We start from the raw sequence: 14,294 nt of genomic DNA, 5'->3' as shown, positions 1-14,294 counted from the left end.
ATTGCAAATTTCATTTGCATTGTACACAGCTTGCATGCCACGCTTTTTGCACCTTTTGTTGACGCACCAAAACAGGATGTGTTTCTTCACACTCATGATCTATGTTGTCTTGTCGTATGTTGGGTATCGTCTGCGCTCTGTAGTTCTGCTTCTAGAGGCTTGGGTAGAACTGTATATCTAGTTATATATAGTTTCACTGTTTATGCGAGAACTACATATGTGAATAAAACTTTTTAACGGATTTAACGCAAATTTATTACTCATTTAAATCGACGTTTCGAATGCCTTAAAGCACTCGTGGCCAGCTAGACTCAGGATCGAGTCTATATCAATTAATATAATACGAGTTTAAATTCGTTAATTTTTTTAATCAATATTCACTGTAGCGCACCTTGTGATCGAAAGGCACTGCTTTTAGTAAGCATTGTATAATATGTAGTGCAAAATATTGTTATGGGTTTTGCCCATTATAGTCGTATACAAGAGTACTAATATTATGTTATTTATGTAGCAAGCAGTCGAAGAGAAATACAGGCTTTGCGATGAGACCCTGTCGAAGTTATTGGAATGGATCGCAGTGGTGGAAGAGAGACTGGCGAACCAAGAAGCGGTGAAGGAGGACATGGATGAACTTCGTAACCAGATAAATATATTGAAAGTATGTTCTGCCATTTAGATAATAATGATGGATACCTGGTGTTTTAGTTATCTGTAAAGGCGAAATTGTCACTGAACACTTGAATACTTGCATATTTATGGCGGCTCACCTTCTATGCAACGTAATTTCTTGTTTTGTAATAAGATCACACGATCCAGAATTCTTCTATTCGTATTTTTTTTTTACTTAATTATTTTTCTTGTGCCACTTTATTGCTGTAGATTCGCTGCTATCAATTTGAATTGCCGGGTATCTTGCATGATACTACCGGTCCACTCTCTTAAGTTCCGAAAGCTCGACTTCGAGTGCAATATTGAAAAATTAAAGTATCTGATTAAATTAACATTCAATTCGATAAATCTCTACTGTCTTTATGTTCACCAGGCTCTTTTCTCTCTTAATAGGACATGTTTCCTAAGAAGTGTACCTTGTCGTGTTCATGCTTTAAAATAGTCTTTCTCATATTTCAGCTCATCAAGGATGACCTGGACAGTCACCAACGTCAAGTATCAGCTTGTGCCGATCAGGCGAAGCAACTTCTGGTCTCTGGAAGTGATGTGTTAGCTCCACATGAGGTAAGCTGTTATTCAGATCTTGTCGTATCATGTAAACGAAATCATCTGTCAAACTTAGATAAAAAAAGTCGAGTGATCGATTCTTTTAATTTACCAGTTTAAAAAAAGACTAAATTATTATTTTAACAATAACTAAAAACAATTGTAATGTTATTAAAATTTTCAACCTGTAAGAACTTATATATATATATTTACAAAATATAATTTGTAGAAATATACGAAAAACTATATCAAACAATTTTAGCGAAAAGTAGTATAAATTAATAAAAATACTTCCGATGTTGTATTAAATTAAAACTAATTGTAAATATTTACCCGATAGGTGGCAGCATTGGAACGTGGAGTGAGACAGCTGAAACAGCGCTGTGACAAATGTACGGACAAATGCGATAAAATGTTGAGAAAACTTGTGGTCGCGAGAGACGAACTTGGGAAGTTTACGTAAGTTGCAAAAAATATATATATAATGTTAAAAATATCTATGTTATGTTGGATTACTTTAATTTAGTTGAAATTATAAATTTGTAGAATGTTACGGTATTTTAAATTCATTTTACCAAGTCTAAATTCGAGAACTTCATAGTTGAGGCACAGTCGTCCTGGATTTGATAACCAGAGATAGAGTGGATTCGGCTCAAATTCCAGTTTAAAATTGTCTTTTCCTTTCAGGAATGAACTTAATGCTTTCAACACCTGGATGGAAGGTGCCTACCGCACTCTCGAAGACAAGGAAGTGGCTTTGTCAAAGGTTGACAACCTGGCAGGACAAAGCGATGATGTCAGAGATTTTGTGTCTGACGTCATAGCGCACCAAGCAGATCTGCGTTTCATCACTATGGCTGCCCAGAAGTTTGTGGACGAAAGCAAGGTGTGTAGCCAATATTTATTATAAAAACTGCGTGAATGTAAAAAAAGGAATTGACGATTCTCTCGGAATCATGGCAGTGTTTATAAATATAACTAGTGACCCGCCCCAGCTTCGCACGGGTGCAATGTTGATGAAAAGCAGGTTTTTATTATGTATTGTTATTTCGCGTTAATATACGCGTTCGATCGCTGTAATGGGCTGTATAGATCTATATTAAATAAACAATGTATTCAAGGTATTTAATTGGTTAAGGATTTTAGCCGTACCAATTCAAAATTTCATTATCATAGACGCTTTCTTGTAAATAAAAACCCTCTACTAAATAAAACTGTTATTATTGTATTTTCCAATTTTTCCGACTTTTTAAGCATCATATCTTCAGATCTTGCTATGGAATGGAAGCCTGGTTATCCATATCACAGGTTCTTACCTAGTTTGGAAACCAGTCTCCCAATACTGTCACTATATTATGAATTATTATTGTTAATGTTTAAGGGAGAAAAATAAATAAATTATTATTATTATATTTTGCGATTACCTTTTACGTAACTTTTCATTGACATATAGTTATAATAAAAATAATGTATCTTTCAGGAATTCCTCAACATCCTGAACGATTATCGTACGTCGTTACCCGCGCGTCTGTCGCACGTGCCCGTGCCCGTAGATAGTGCCGTACGCGAACATGCGGGTCTCGCGAGAAGGAGACACGGAGAGCTCGCCTCTAGGGCCCAACGCCTTTTGGACCGGCTCAGGATGGCCACCGACGGCTCTTCAAGATACAGGGAGGCTGTACAGCGCGCTCAGAGATGGATGCAGTCGGTGAGTACTTTTGTTAATAAACACTTGATGTAGTTTACTGTTCTTTTACTGTTTGTAATATTCATAAATAATTTAAAAAATAGGTATAAATAAATTCCAGAAAAATCTTTTTGGATTAAAAAAAAATAAAATGCTTTAAACTTTTTGAAGTCTTCTTGATTTCATATTAAAACAGTTTATTTTTATTTTTTTACAGTTGGAACCTCAAATCCGTACTGTCCTATCTGAGGGCGTGGCAGGTGAACCCCGAGCTGTGGAATCTCAGCTGTCGAGAGCCAAGACTCTGCACAACGAGATATTGTCTCAGGGAAGACTCATTGACAACGTCAAAGATGTAAGAAGTTTTAGGATATTGTACTTTATTTGGTAGCTTTAGAGTTTTGAGACCGATTCGAATCCCCAGGAAAAACTTTACATCGGTGGAAAAAACAGAAAAATAGATTTTTTTTTACATATGAAGCAGTTTTATTAATCAAAAATCTCTAAGTGGTTATTATTAAAGGTTCTGATAAAAATATATCCATTAATTTTAAGTCAATTTTTTTATGGGTTTTTTAATTAAATTATTTTTTCAGGCTTGCGACCAACTAGTCAAATCCCTTGAGGGTAACCTCACACCTTCAGAAATACGTCAACTGGAAGTTCCAGTCATTGAACTGCAAGACCGGTACAAAGAGATGAGTGACGCCGTCGCTGGCAAATGTGGGGAGTTGGAGTCGGCACTTCTGCAGTGTCAGGGCATTCAGGATGCGGCCGAGACCCAGGCCAACTGGCTCAACCAGGCTGAGAATAATTACAAGTTAGTTTTAGAAAAATCTAATATTTATTTTTTACTTAGTATACAAAATCATACATATAAAAAAATAGGTTACATTATAACAACGGGCGGCCTCATCGCTAACAAGATATTTATTCCAGGCAACCCTAATATAGAACAATAAAAAAAGAAACACCTTCTTCTCTTCTAAAACATTTATATATAACTAAAATTAAATATATACTAATATTTATAAGTAGTAGCTAATCACGAATATTCGACTTTTCTTGAACTTACTTCTAGATGAACCACGTACCGAGAACCATGAGAAAGAGGAAATAGGAGATTATTAATTTGACTAAATTTTTATTTAAAGGACCCAAACCAAACCCGCGTCACTAATTCGTGAGCGGCTTGAGGAGCAAATTCGCGAACAGCGCATCTCTCAAGCGGAGGTGGAAGGCAGAAGAGCGGCGCTTGGGCAGTTGCAAGCCGCAGCCCGTGAAGCCGCACTGACGCCATCCAACGCACGTATCGCGAACAAACTGGAACAGCGGGCGCAGGACATATTCTCAAGGTATATTTTAAGCTTTTGTCAGACACACTTTTGCGTGTGTTTCTTTTAAATCTTCTTTGTCACACACTTTTGTCAGACACACTTTTGCGTGTGTTTCTTTTAAATCTTCTTTGTCACACACTTTTGTCAGACACACTTGCGTCTGTTTCTTTCTAAACTCCTCAACGTGTTCTATGCTGACTAGATGAATTATAAAATGCAAGTATAATGTGTAATGTGAAGATACTGGCTGCCAATGACACAAGGACTCCTAGTCTTTCTCTTTTTACTAAGCATCGTTTTTTATATGGATAGTTAAGTTTTGTTCTTTTTTTTATTTTCTTCTAAATAAAACCTTTTTTAAATAAATTTTCTATCTTTTTTCAACACAGTAACAATTCTTATTTTTTCTTAAAAATATTTATTTGTCTTAGATACGAGAAATTAGTAGAGCGCGTGACGAAACGCGGCCATTTCTTGGACGAAGTGATGTCCGAGTTGAGTCAGTTCAATCAGCTCGCGAGTCGACTCGAAGCGGCGCACGCGCAACTCTCCGAGTTGGACTCGAGGGACCTTGCCCGGATGTCCAGTGATGAGCTGGCTTCGAGATTAGCCGATTTGGCTCATTCTAGGTAAGTTTGAATAATGTTATCTACATTAATATTATAAAGAGGAAAACTTTGTTTGTTTGTAATGAATAGGCTCATAAACTACTAGACCGATTTTAAAAATTCTTTCACCATTCGAAAGCTACATTAACCACGAGTAATATAGGCTATATTTAATTTTGAACAAAAATAGGGTTCCGTAAGATATTAGGGTTTTTCGGACACAAGGTGTAAAAAATCAACCAAAAAAAGGTACTTATTTTGCGTACCCTGCCTAAACTATTAAAGATAGAACCATAAAATGTTCTAAGTAATTGTAGATCTTATAAATGTCTACAAAAAAGTCCGCGACACACTTTACCTATCTATGTCGAGTGAGGCACAATAACCATAAATGATATACAGGGCAAAACGACGTTTGCCATTTCAGCTAGTTATATATAAATGTTTTCATAAACATTTTTGAAACAATTTGTTTCCATCAAATAGTTAATTTTGTTACAAGTAAGAGGGTAGTACGAAAAAAAATTTATTTCAGGGACAAGCAAATGCCGCTAGTAGAGGAATGTCTTCGTCTCGGCAAACAACTGGTTGCTAAGAAGGATGTAACCGACACACACGTTGTCAGAGACAGGATGAAGGTACAATAACATTCATAAAAACCAAAAAAAAATATTAAATATCAATTTAATTTTTTTATAGTAATCATAAAGGTCTGAAGAACTGCACGTTCAATTTTAAATTAAATAAATCATTCTTACTACAACTTGTATGATAATTATTTGTTCAATTATTTGTTTACCTACTTGCTTTTTAGATTGACAAATAATTATCTGTCTGAGTAGTTCAATCAGAGAGTTAATTGAAGCTCTAGACAGTTACCTCTCTCATTTAACTACTTTACTGCGACACATACATATAAAGCACATTGGTGAAGTCGCGACCTCAGGGATGAGAGTCGCATATACAGGGTGTACTATAGAGGTCTTTAAGTTAACTTGGCTTTGAGTGATTATCAATCATAGTAAATATATTATCGCAGGCCATAGAGAACCAATGGCGTGACTTCAACACCTCGCTAGAAGAGAAACAGAAATTGTCGAAACAGAAGTCGGACCAGCTCAACCAGTATGAGACTTTACGCTCACAGGTTTGTATTTCTTTTTTTAAACTTATGTTTCTGAAGCAATGGATGCATTTTTTTGTGTTCAATAACCAAATATTACTAGTTTTTCATTTGTAGCATTATGTTTACAAAAATTTACATATATTTTGGATAACTTGTAAGATATACATATAATGAAAAAAAATTTTTAACGACTACACATCGATATTCCTTTGTTGTAAACAGTCACACCACATCACACACAACGCAAACCTTCATATCAGCTACACAAAAAAAGGAAAATTAAACTTTCAACACTTTTCCTACTCTCCTTTCAAAGGCCTAATATATAACCCTATAAACAAATTCTTAAAAACAAAATTATCACTAACGATTTAAAACTTTTACATTAATTTACTATCTTAAGCAACATTTTCTCAACCTGTCTTTTGCTCAAACAGAAGGTATTCTTATACAGCAGTAGTTTAAAGGATTATGTCAATTGGAAGAGTGTTCTTTGTTTCTTTCTTTCGTAAAAGAATTAATCTAAATGTTGGTTCATCCAGGTCCTTGAATGGCTGCAAAGCATCGAAAATCGCATCAACCACTTGCGTCCGGTTGCGATAGATATGGACGTCATCAAACAACAACATGACGAGCTCAGACCACTGGCTAAGGAGTACAGGGACTACTCTATTACTATCGATAAGGTATTATTCGATTATTTAAATAAATTCTTTTTTGTTTAAACACTCGACACTATTATATTTAATTTTAATTAAGTAATAGAAACCTATATATTTAAAAATTTAAATACAGTATTGTTAAGCGCCTATTTCGTACCTAATCCGGTGTATTCTTGTTTTTTTTTTCTACTTTAAAAATGTTAGTGATATTTTTATTTCACCATGTATACGTATTTTAACGTAGACATAGTATTATGCAAGATGTGGTAAACTTGAATAAATAAAAAAAGCTAAAAGATCTGCCATGCTTAGAGAAGTTATAAACCTTTTTGTTATTTCAGTTAAACGAAGCCGGTGCTGCCTATGAGGCGTTGTCACGCGGTGATCGAGCCGATTCTCCGAGGAGAAGACACGTCTACAGCCCCACAAAGAGACATACTCCTAGTAAGTAGACTAATCATAGCTCTTGTCTGCTGAATTTATTGCAATAACCATTTTTTGAAGTGAAACTTCTTTAGGCGTATGAGGGTAAAATTTTTACGGAACGTCACGAACATGTGCAGCGTTTTTGACTATGAAAAGGGAGAGAGCGATTGAGACCGATTGAGAGAGAGTGAGAAAGGGAGATCGAGAAAAAATACACGCTATTGCTTTATTAGAACTTTAGATGGAAAGTCGCGAAACATCTTGTGCAGATGCAGATTTTTTATTTATTTTTGTTATCATTTCTAGGTCGAACCCTAGATACACGATCGCCGTCACCTGGAAAGGGTGGAGTCATAAGTCCTGCATCAGCTCACTCAGCGTCCAGTGGCTTCTCATCGAGACGCTCCAGCCAGGATGGATTCCATCTTGAAGGTATGATATTTGTATATGTTTATTTTTTCACTTAAAATGTAAAGTAGAATTATTTCAATTAAAATCTCAAAATAAACAATCCGCGAAAATGGAGGACACCGTGAGCAATTTCTGCAAAAACCCTACATCTTTTAGTCGATACCAACTCCGGGGAAATAAATACAGATAACACAACATTTTCTGCAGCTGTAATACTTTTTGACATTTAACACCTTTGTCTTCAGTCACCGTGACCACGCACGCTGTAAAGCACGCGAAACGTCGGTTTAAATTTAAAATTATGTCCAAATAATTATATGTTTAAATACAATAATACATAACTATAATTCGTAAAAAAGTGTTTTTCTTTAAATGTGTAAAAGTTATGTTAATAAAAGACAATACTAGAATAATTTCATTTAATTCATACCTATAAATAAACTAATTTCCCTTATTTAATTTTTTTACAGACCTATCTCCAGTACAGCAACAAGTATCAGAAGTCAACAACCGGTATGAGCTGGTTGGAGCCAAGCTTTCGGATAGACAAAGCGAGTTGGACGCCATGAAGGAGGAAGTCAAACGTCATCTAGATAGCTTCCGAACACTTAACAACTTCTTAGACAAGGTAGGTCTGCAAGGTACCTTAATAGGTCCATTGTTATTCATTATGTATGTAAATGATAAAATTGGTTTTACAAAAACTCTGATTCTTCCATGACATGGTACTAGTGTCAAAGTATATTTAAAAATTGGTATATATGAAAATAGAGAACAAAATAACATTGAACATAATTTTTGGTTTCTGTAGGTACAAAGACAATTGCCAAAGGAATCAGTACCTACCACCAAGGAGGAGGCAGATAAGACTATCAAACAAGCACGCGCTGTCTTAGAAGAAATGTACGAGAAACAGAGCATTCTTGACTCTACTAAGACACAGGTATGGCAAAGAAGACTATATCATCCAAATAGAATATTAATAATATAATTATATGACTTTTGCGTTTCATTGATTTATGATTTTTTAGATTCCCTCACACATTTGCAACCAATCACTCATGTACTCAGGCGTATTGATGAAAAATCAAAAATAAAAATAATAAGAGAAAAGATGTTATTAATTTATATATAAATGTATTTTAAGGAATTTATAATTGAATTTGTCATAGAGAAGCTGGGAACCCTGACACAGGATAAACACATTTTCATTTATTTTTCATATAATTTAAAAAATACTTGTGGTCTATGTGCAGTGTTATGTTAAAAATTATTCCTGTCCTTGCATAATTTAACATAATTTATTCGTTATAGGTGCGTGAATTGTTGAAACGCAAGCAAAGCGTACAAGGAGCCGATCGCTTACACGACGAATTACAAGATGTCGCCTCCAGGTGGAAGGCACTGCATGATGCTTTTAAGGAGAAGTAAGTTCTAGACATAAGGATTTTTATAATTATAAATAGTAAAAAATCTCGCAGATTTACACTTCATCAAAAATACTAAATGAAATAAACGCGTCGTCACAATTCGAACTAATAATAAAACAATCTACTTAATACTGATTTTTATTATATTACACAATACAAAACTATAAATTCCAAGAAAAACATATTTTTTCAAACGAATATTTTGTTGTGAATAAGAACATTAATCATGATATAATATAATATATTGTTATATTTCTCGCGTATCACCACGTTGTTTGCGGAACAAATAATCATGAAACAGATTCACAAATCTGAGGACCAAACCTAAATAGGTTTTAGCGCCACTAATTCATTTACGTCTTTATACAATATTATATTATTGCATTGGAATTTATAACTGATTTGTTATTTAACGTATCAATGCTTATACTTCAATTATGATCAGCTATTATAATCGATGAAATAGAAAAAAAGTTAGCCAAGAGCGTTCTCAGTCCTATTCCTATTTTTCTTGTAAGAAAAATGGTGACCGACGCAAAAGAATGGTTTAATAATTAAATATATCATTAGGATTCAACTGATGGAAGAAATGAAAGATCTGCTCGACACACACAGCAGTCTGTCAGGCTGGCTCAGTGCTAAGGAGCGCATGATGACTGCCCTGGGACCTATTTCTTCAGACTCCAGAATGGTCCAGACTCAAGTTCAACAGGTAAAGGAATATATTGTATACATTCTTGATTAAGAGTGATTTGGGAAAACTTATCCTTCCAAGCAAGCGAGAAAAGTCAATATTATTAATTTCATTTAATTATAATTGAATTAGATTTTGTAAACGTAGCTCGATCGATAGCTATAGATAGAATATTGTTTGTGATTACCAGGTCCAAGTTCTTCGCGAAGAGTTCCGAAGTCAGCAACCACAGCTGTCGCATTTGGTGGATGTGGCCGGATCAGCTTTGCAGAAGCTGCCTCATGATGATCCAGATGTTAAGAGATTGACGAAGAAGGTCCAAGACCTTCAGGATAGATGGAACGATCTGCTTAACAAGTGAGAAATCTTTTTTTAATAATTCATTCTTTCAAATAGAAAGATCTTGATCTCTTTTCAATTCACATTTACATACATTTACGTGATTCATGAAATATTTAAATATATTTTTATCACTTTTGTTACACTTTTGTAACAAAAATAATAATAATTTATTTATAAGTAATATAATATAACAAAAACAATTATTATAAAAATAGCCAAAGATGGCCCTAATAGATACAAAAAGGTTCAAACATTTACGAAAGGAAAAGATAAATAAAAATTATTGTACAAAGTAGTATCTAATTTAAGAAAGTCTAAATTAAATATACTTCCAACATCTAGAGAGAGAGAGAAATTCTTTGGTGTTATTTCTTTAAAAATTGCATGGTTTTTCAAAATAATTAATTTTGGCATATTTAAATGCTTGTCATATCAAATCAAAATTCATTTATTCAATTTAGATACGTCTTAGGGCGTGCTTAAGAATGTCAAAAACGTTTACAAAATTCGCGAAAGAGCAAAACTACGCCATCCGTTCCAGAAGGTCTTGTTCTGAGAAGAACATACAAAGTTAAATGTTTAATTATTTCTTTCTAGACTGGAACAACGCGCAGACAGCCTAGGCGCAGCAGCTGACACGTCTCGCGAATTCGACGCAGGCCTGGAACGGCTGAGAAACGCCTTACACAACATCGCTGATAAATTGGACGATGTGACCACAAGACAGGAGCCGGCTGATCAGCTGAGGGAAGTTGAGGTAAGTAAATAAAAGATTTAAAAGATTTTTTTCAATACAAAACATATCGTATTAGAAAAGAGGTTATAATAATTGACCGTCTAGTCACAGACTACACAAAACAATAACATCGTACTTTGACATTGCCTGATTAATCACATTAATACAGATGAGATGGTGAGTGATATTTAAAACTGTGTTGTTTCGTATGTCCATTTTTTAGACAAGATTCAAATTTCTTTTGAACTTTAAAAAAAAGTAAATTCCCTTTTCTGGTGCCGTGAGCTGTGCATGTCCTACTCAAGGAACTGCTAAGCGATTCCTGATACTTAATATATTTTCCCAGCAGTATAAACTATTCCTTTAATAAGTATTTTATAATATTACGCATAATAATAAATTCTGATTAAATAAGGATGCTAATTTGGACAAACAAGCTTACACCAGCGAGTGAAATGTATTAAGTTATAACTAAAGGTTTAAATATAATATGTTATATTTGTCTTCGCTTCCAGAATTTGGAACGCCAACTGGAAGGCCAGCGTCCCCTACTGGCTGATCTCGAGGCAGCCGGAGCTACATTGGCCGAAGTTCTGGGAGATGCCAGCTCAAGGCAAGACATCCAGAGCAAACTTGCAGCTGCCGTGAGGCAATACGACCAGTTGCAGCGGAAATTGGATAATCGGAAGGCGGAAATTGAGGCAGCACTCAAGTAAGTTCGATATTCACATCTATTAATTATATTAGTATATATTATTTATAATTATTTAGAGCAGTGTTGGCCTAGGGGCTTCAGCGTGCGACTCTCATACCAGAGGTCGTAGGTTCGATCCCAAGCTGTACATCAATGGACTTTCCATGAAGTTCTTTCGGTGAAGGAAAACATTGTGAGGAAACCGACATATCTTAGACTCAAAAGAAAAGTCGACGACGTGTGTCAGGCACTGGAGGCTGATCACCTACTTGCCTATTAGATTTAAAAATGATCATGAATCACATTCAGAAATCTGAGGCCAAGACCTAAAGAAGTTGTAGCGCCACTGTTTTTTTTATTTTTTATTAATTATATTAATTTTCGATTTCAATAATTAAAAGACTTTGCTTTTTGTTATTCGTTCATTAATTCGTTTCAGCCTGTTGACGTCTGTTGGACATAGGCATTAGAATTATTCTGTAAAAATCTACTTTCATTAACAAAAGTACTATAGGCCACACATAGCTTATACGTGTTTTGTCCTTTTCACTCTTGTGTAACTTGGCAACATTTATATCATAACAAAAGCTCTTAAATTCATATGATTCTACCCTATTTAGTGCACATAAGTGTTAAGTGATGAGTGAAAAAATAGCACACAAGAACAGAGTTCTCCCCTTTAATAGAGACTGTTTCATTGGAGCCTTAATATTAAATATCCTTTTTAGCAAATTAGTAAAGATATATGATAGGTTCTGTCCGTTTTAAACAAAGTATTTTCTACAGGGATGGTCGCAACGTAGAAGAAAGCGTTGCCCGTACATTGGGCTGGCTACAATCTGAATTAGGCACATTACCAGCGAGATTGCTCGTCTCCGCCGACAAGCCTCGTTTACAACAGGCCTTAGACACACACGAACCACTCTACAGGGGCCTTACGCAGAGGGAACATGAGATTATTATGTTATTAGATAAAGGTATGCTATAATTATGTATTTAATTTTATTTACCTCTTTAATTCGGATATTTATGTAATCCAATATATCTGTCTCTGTCACACCTATGTTGCGAAAAGAGTGAGAGATAGTTTGTATATGTATTGTCGTATAGGTCGTGAGATGGAGAAGAAACCAGCGTTCAGCGGTCTCCGTAAAGATCTGGACAGGATTCAGAGCCAGTGGGAGAAACTCAAGAGAGAGACTGTCGACAGATACAACAGACTGCAAACTGCTATGGTAAGATTAATTTTACATCTTTTTTAAGCTGTTGATGGCTTATTAGTGAAATAAATTAGGATTTTTTTTAATTGGTGCAATTTTTCTTATAATAATTTCATAATTGACTCGCCGGTTCTTTGAATTTGATGGTTTTCATTTGTGATTTTTTCCTTTTTAAATAATTAATTAATAAAAATATAATAACTAATTCAACATACAGATCTGAGAATTTAAAATATGTACATATAATTTATATTAAATGTTTGTACACAATGAAAGTAAATGCAATCACAAATCCCGAGAATCCAAAACTATAATTTCCGCTGAAGTATGGTAATATATATGTCGTAGTAAAGTAGTTCAATCAAAAAGTTAATTGTATCTCTAGACAGTTAATTAAATAACGATATTCAATCACACAGGGCATAGCCTGGTGACTTGTAGTGATTTGAAGACATTGAGTTATTTTCTTTTTTTATGGGTAAATCTTGGCCATGGAAATCTCGAAATAACACATGAATTTAATCTCCCCAGGAACACTATCGTAAATATAACAAAGCGCAAGAGTCCTTCCTGCCTTGGATGGCTGAGGCTGAGAAGCAGCTCCGGGAATTACCAGCTGTTGCCTTCACTCGCAAAGAACTTGAGAGGCAGCTGAGAGACCTGCAACACATCAGGAACGATGTTTGGAAGAGGTATACTATCTTGCGATATGTCAAATTCGTGAATTTGAAAGATTATTTTGCATTGTTTGAGAGCGTACGTCTTTAGCGCAAATTGTAAGTCTTTTATTTTATTTGAGCAAGTATCGGTTAGATGTTGGCTCGAAGGCATAACTTTTTAAATAGTATATTTGCAAATACTTATTATATGTATGTACTAGCTGACCTGGCAAACGTCGTCTTGCCAAACTACTACCTTTAACTCAGCGCCATCTGTTAGAATTGTATCAAATAATAAACAAATGATAATGTTATCGTAATTTTAGTAAGGATGCCTATTTTTTTTGAAAATGAAATATAGCCTATGTCACTCAGGAATGATGTAGCTTTCCAACAGTGAAAGAATTTTTCAAATCTGCCAAGTAGTTTCGGAGCCTATTCAATTCATACAAACAAACAAAAAATCAAACCTTTCCTCTTTATAATATTAGTATAGATATACTACGTGCTTACACACGTACGAGTTACGGATTCGTGCGTTCCAAATGGGCCCAGGGGCCGCTCAATTTTTGCACAAAAACAATCGTTACTTCTAAATTAAGATAGATATTTAATGTTGCGTTGTAAGAATACCGATTTTTGTAAATACACATTTAATTCTAATCTAGTAGCTCCAAAATAAAATTTCCCAAAATAATCTCCGTTTTCTGGAAAAAAATATCTTGATTTAGACAAGGCAACATATTGTAACACAAATCAAATTTATTATTCTTAAGATAGTAATATTTTTTTTATTAGATCTGGTGAATACGAAAATAACAGGACATTGGGTGAAACCTTCATATCGGCGTGTGACGTCGACCAAGAGATCGTGAGGAATCAACTCGATAGTATGAAGGAAAAGTGGGACAGGATTAACAACGGTTAGTTAATGTCGTCTTGAAACAATTAATTCTGAAATTTAAATTAAAATAAATTTTATAAAAAATAATTCAATAATTAAAGCTATCGAGATAAAAATATTGCGTACTTTCTGGTTGATCCGTG

At 34.6% G+C, this 14,294-nt stretch overlaps 1 protein-coding gene across 32 annotated transcripts in view; it reads left to right on the top strand.

The window, feature by feature from the left end:
- The window catches only part of LOC110999013 (dystonin), a 215,954-nt gene that overhangs the window by 158,310 nt on the left and 43,350 nt on the right, over positions 1-14,294 (top strand). For all 32 annotated transcript variants that reach the window (XM_022267872.2, XM_022267867.2, XM_045632553.1 and 29 more), the window contains 25 exons: positions 512-658; positions 1,129-1,233; positions 1,556-1,674; positions 1,903-2,101; positions 2,696-2,923; positions 3,120-3,257; positions 3,499-3,722; positions 4,057-4,257; positions 4,671-4,868; positions 5,383-5,485; positions 5,887-5,994; positions 6,516-6,659; positions 6,977-7,079; positions 7,368-7,493; positions 7,943-8,100; positions 8,284-8,415; positions 8,787-8,899; positions 9,473-9,614; positions 9,787-9,953; positions 10,536-10,695; positions 11,190-11,386; positions 12,155-12,345; positions 12,479-12,603; positions 13,120-13,280; positions 14,046-14,170. In XM_022267872.2, the coding sequence (XP_022123564.2) occupies positions 512-658; positions 1,129-1,233; positions 1,556-1,674; positions 1,903-2,101; positions 2,696-2,923; positions 3,120-3,257; positions 3,499-3,722; positions 4,057-4,257; positions 4,671-4,868; positions 5,383-5,485; positions 5,887-5,994; positions 6,516-6,659; positions 6,977-7,079; positions 7,368-7,493; positions 7,943-8,100; positions 8,284-8,415; positions 8,787-8,899; positions 9,473-9,614; positions 9,787-9,953; positions 10,536-10,695; positions 11,190-11,386; positions 12,155-12,345; positions 12,479-12,603; positions 13,120-13,280; positions 14,046-14,170 (3,814 nt within the window). The remainder of the gene's footprint in view (positions 1-511; positions 659-1,128; positions 1,234-1,555; positions 1,675-1,902; positions 2,102-2,695; positions 2,924-3,119; positions 3,258-3,498; positions 3,723-4,056; positions 4,258-4,670; positions 4,869-5,382; positions 5,486-5,886; positions 5,995-6,515; positions 6,660-6,976; positions 7,080-7,367; positions 7,494-7,942; positions 8,101-8,283; positions 8,416-8,786; positions 8,900-9,472; positions 9,615-9,786; positions 9,954-10,535; positions 10,696-11,189; positions 11,387-12,154; positions 12,346-12,478; positions 12,604-13,119; positions 13,281-14,045; positions 14,171-14,294) is intronic.

The sequence above is a fragment of the Pieris rapae genome, chromosome 20 (assembly GCF_905147795.1).
Source record: "Pieris rapae chromosome 20, ilPieRapa1.1, whole genome shotgun sequence".
Taxonomy (NCBI): Eukaryota; Metazoa; Arthropoda; class Insecta; order Lepidoptera; family Pieridae; genus Pieris; species Pieris rapae.
The sequence above is the reverse complement of the archived record's forward strand: the minus strand, read 5'-3'. Positions and strand labels throughout refer to the sequence as shown.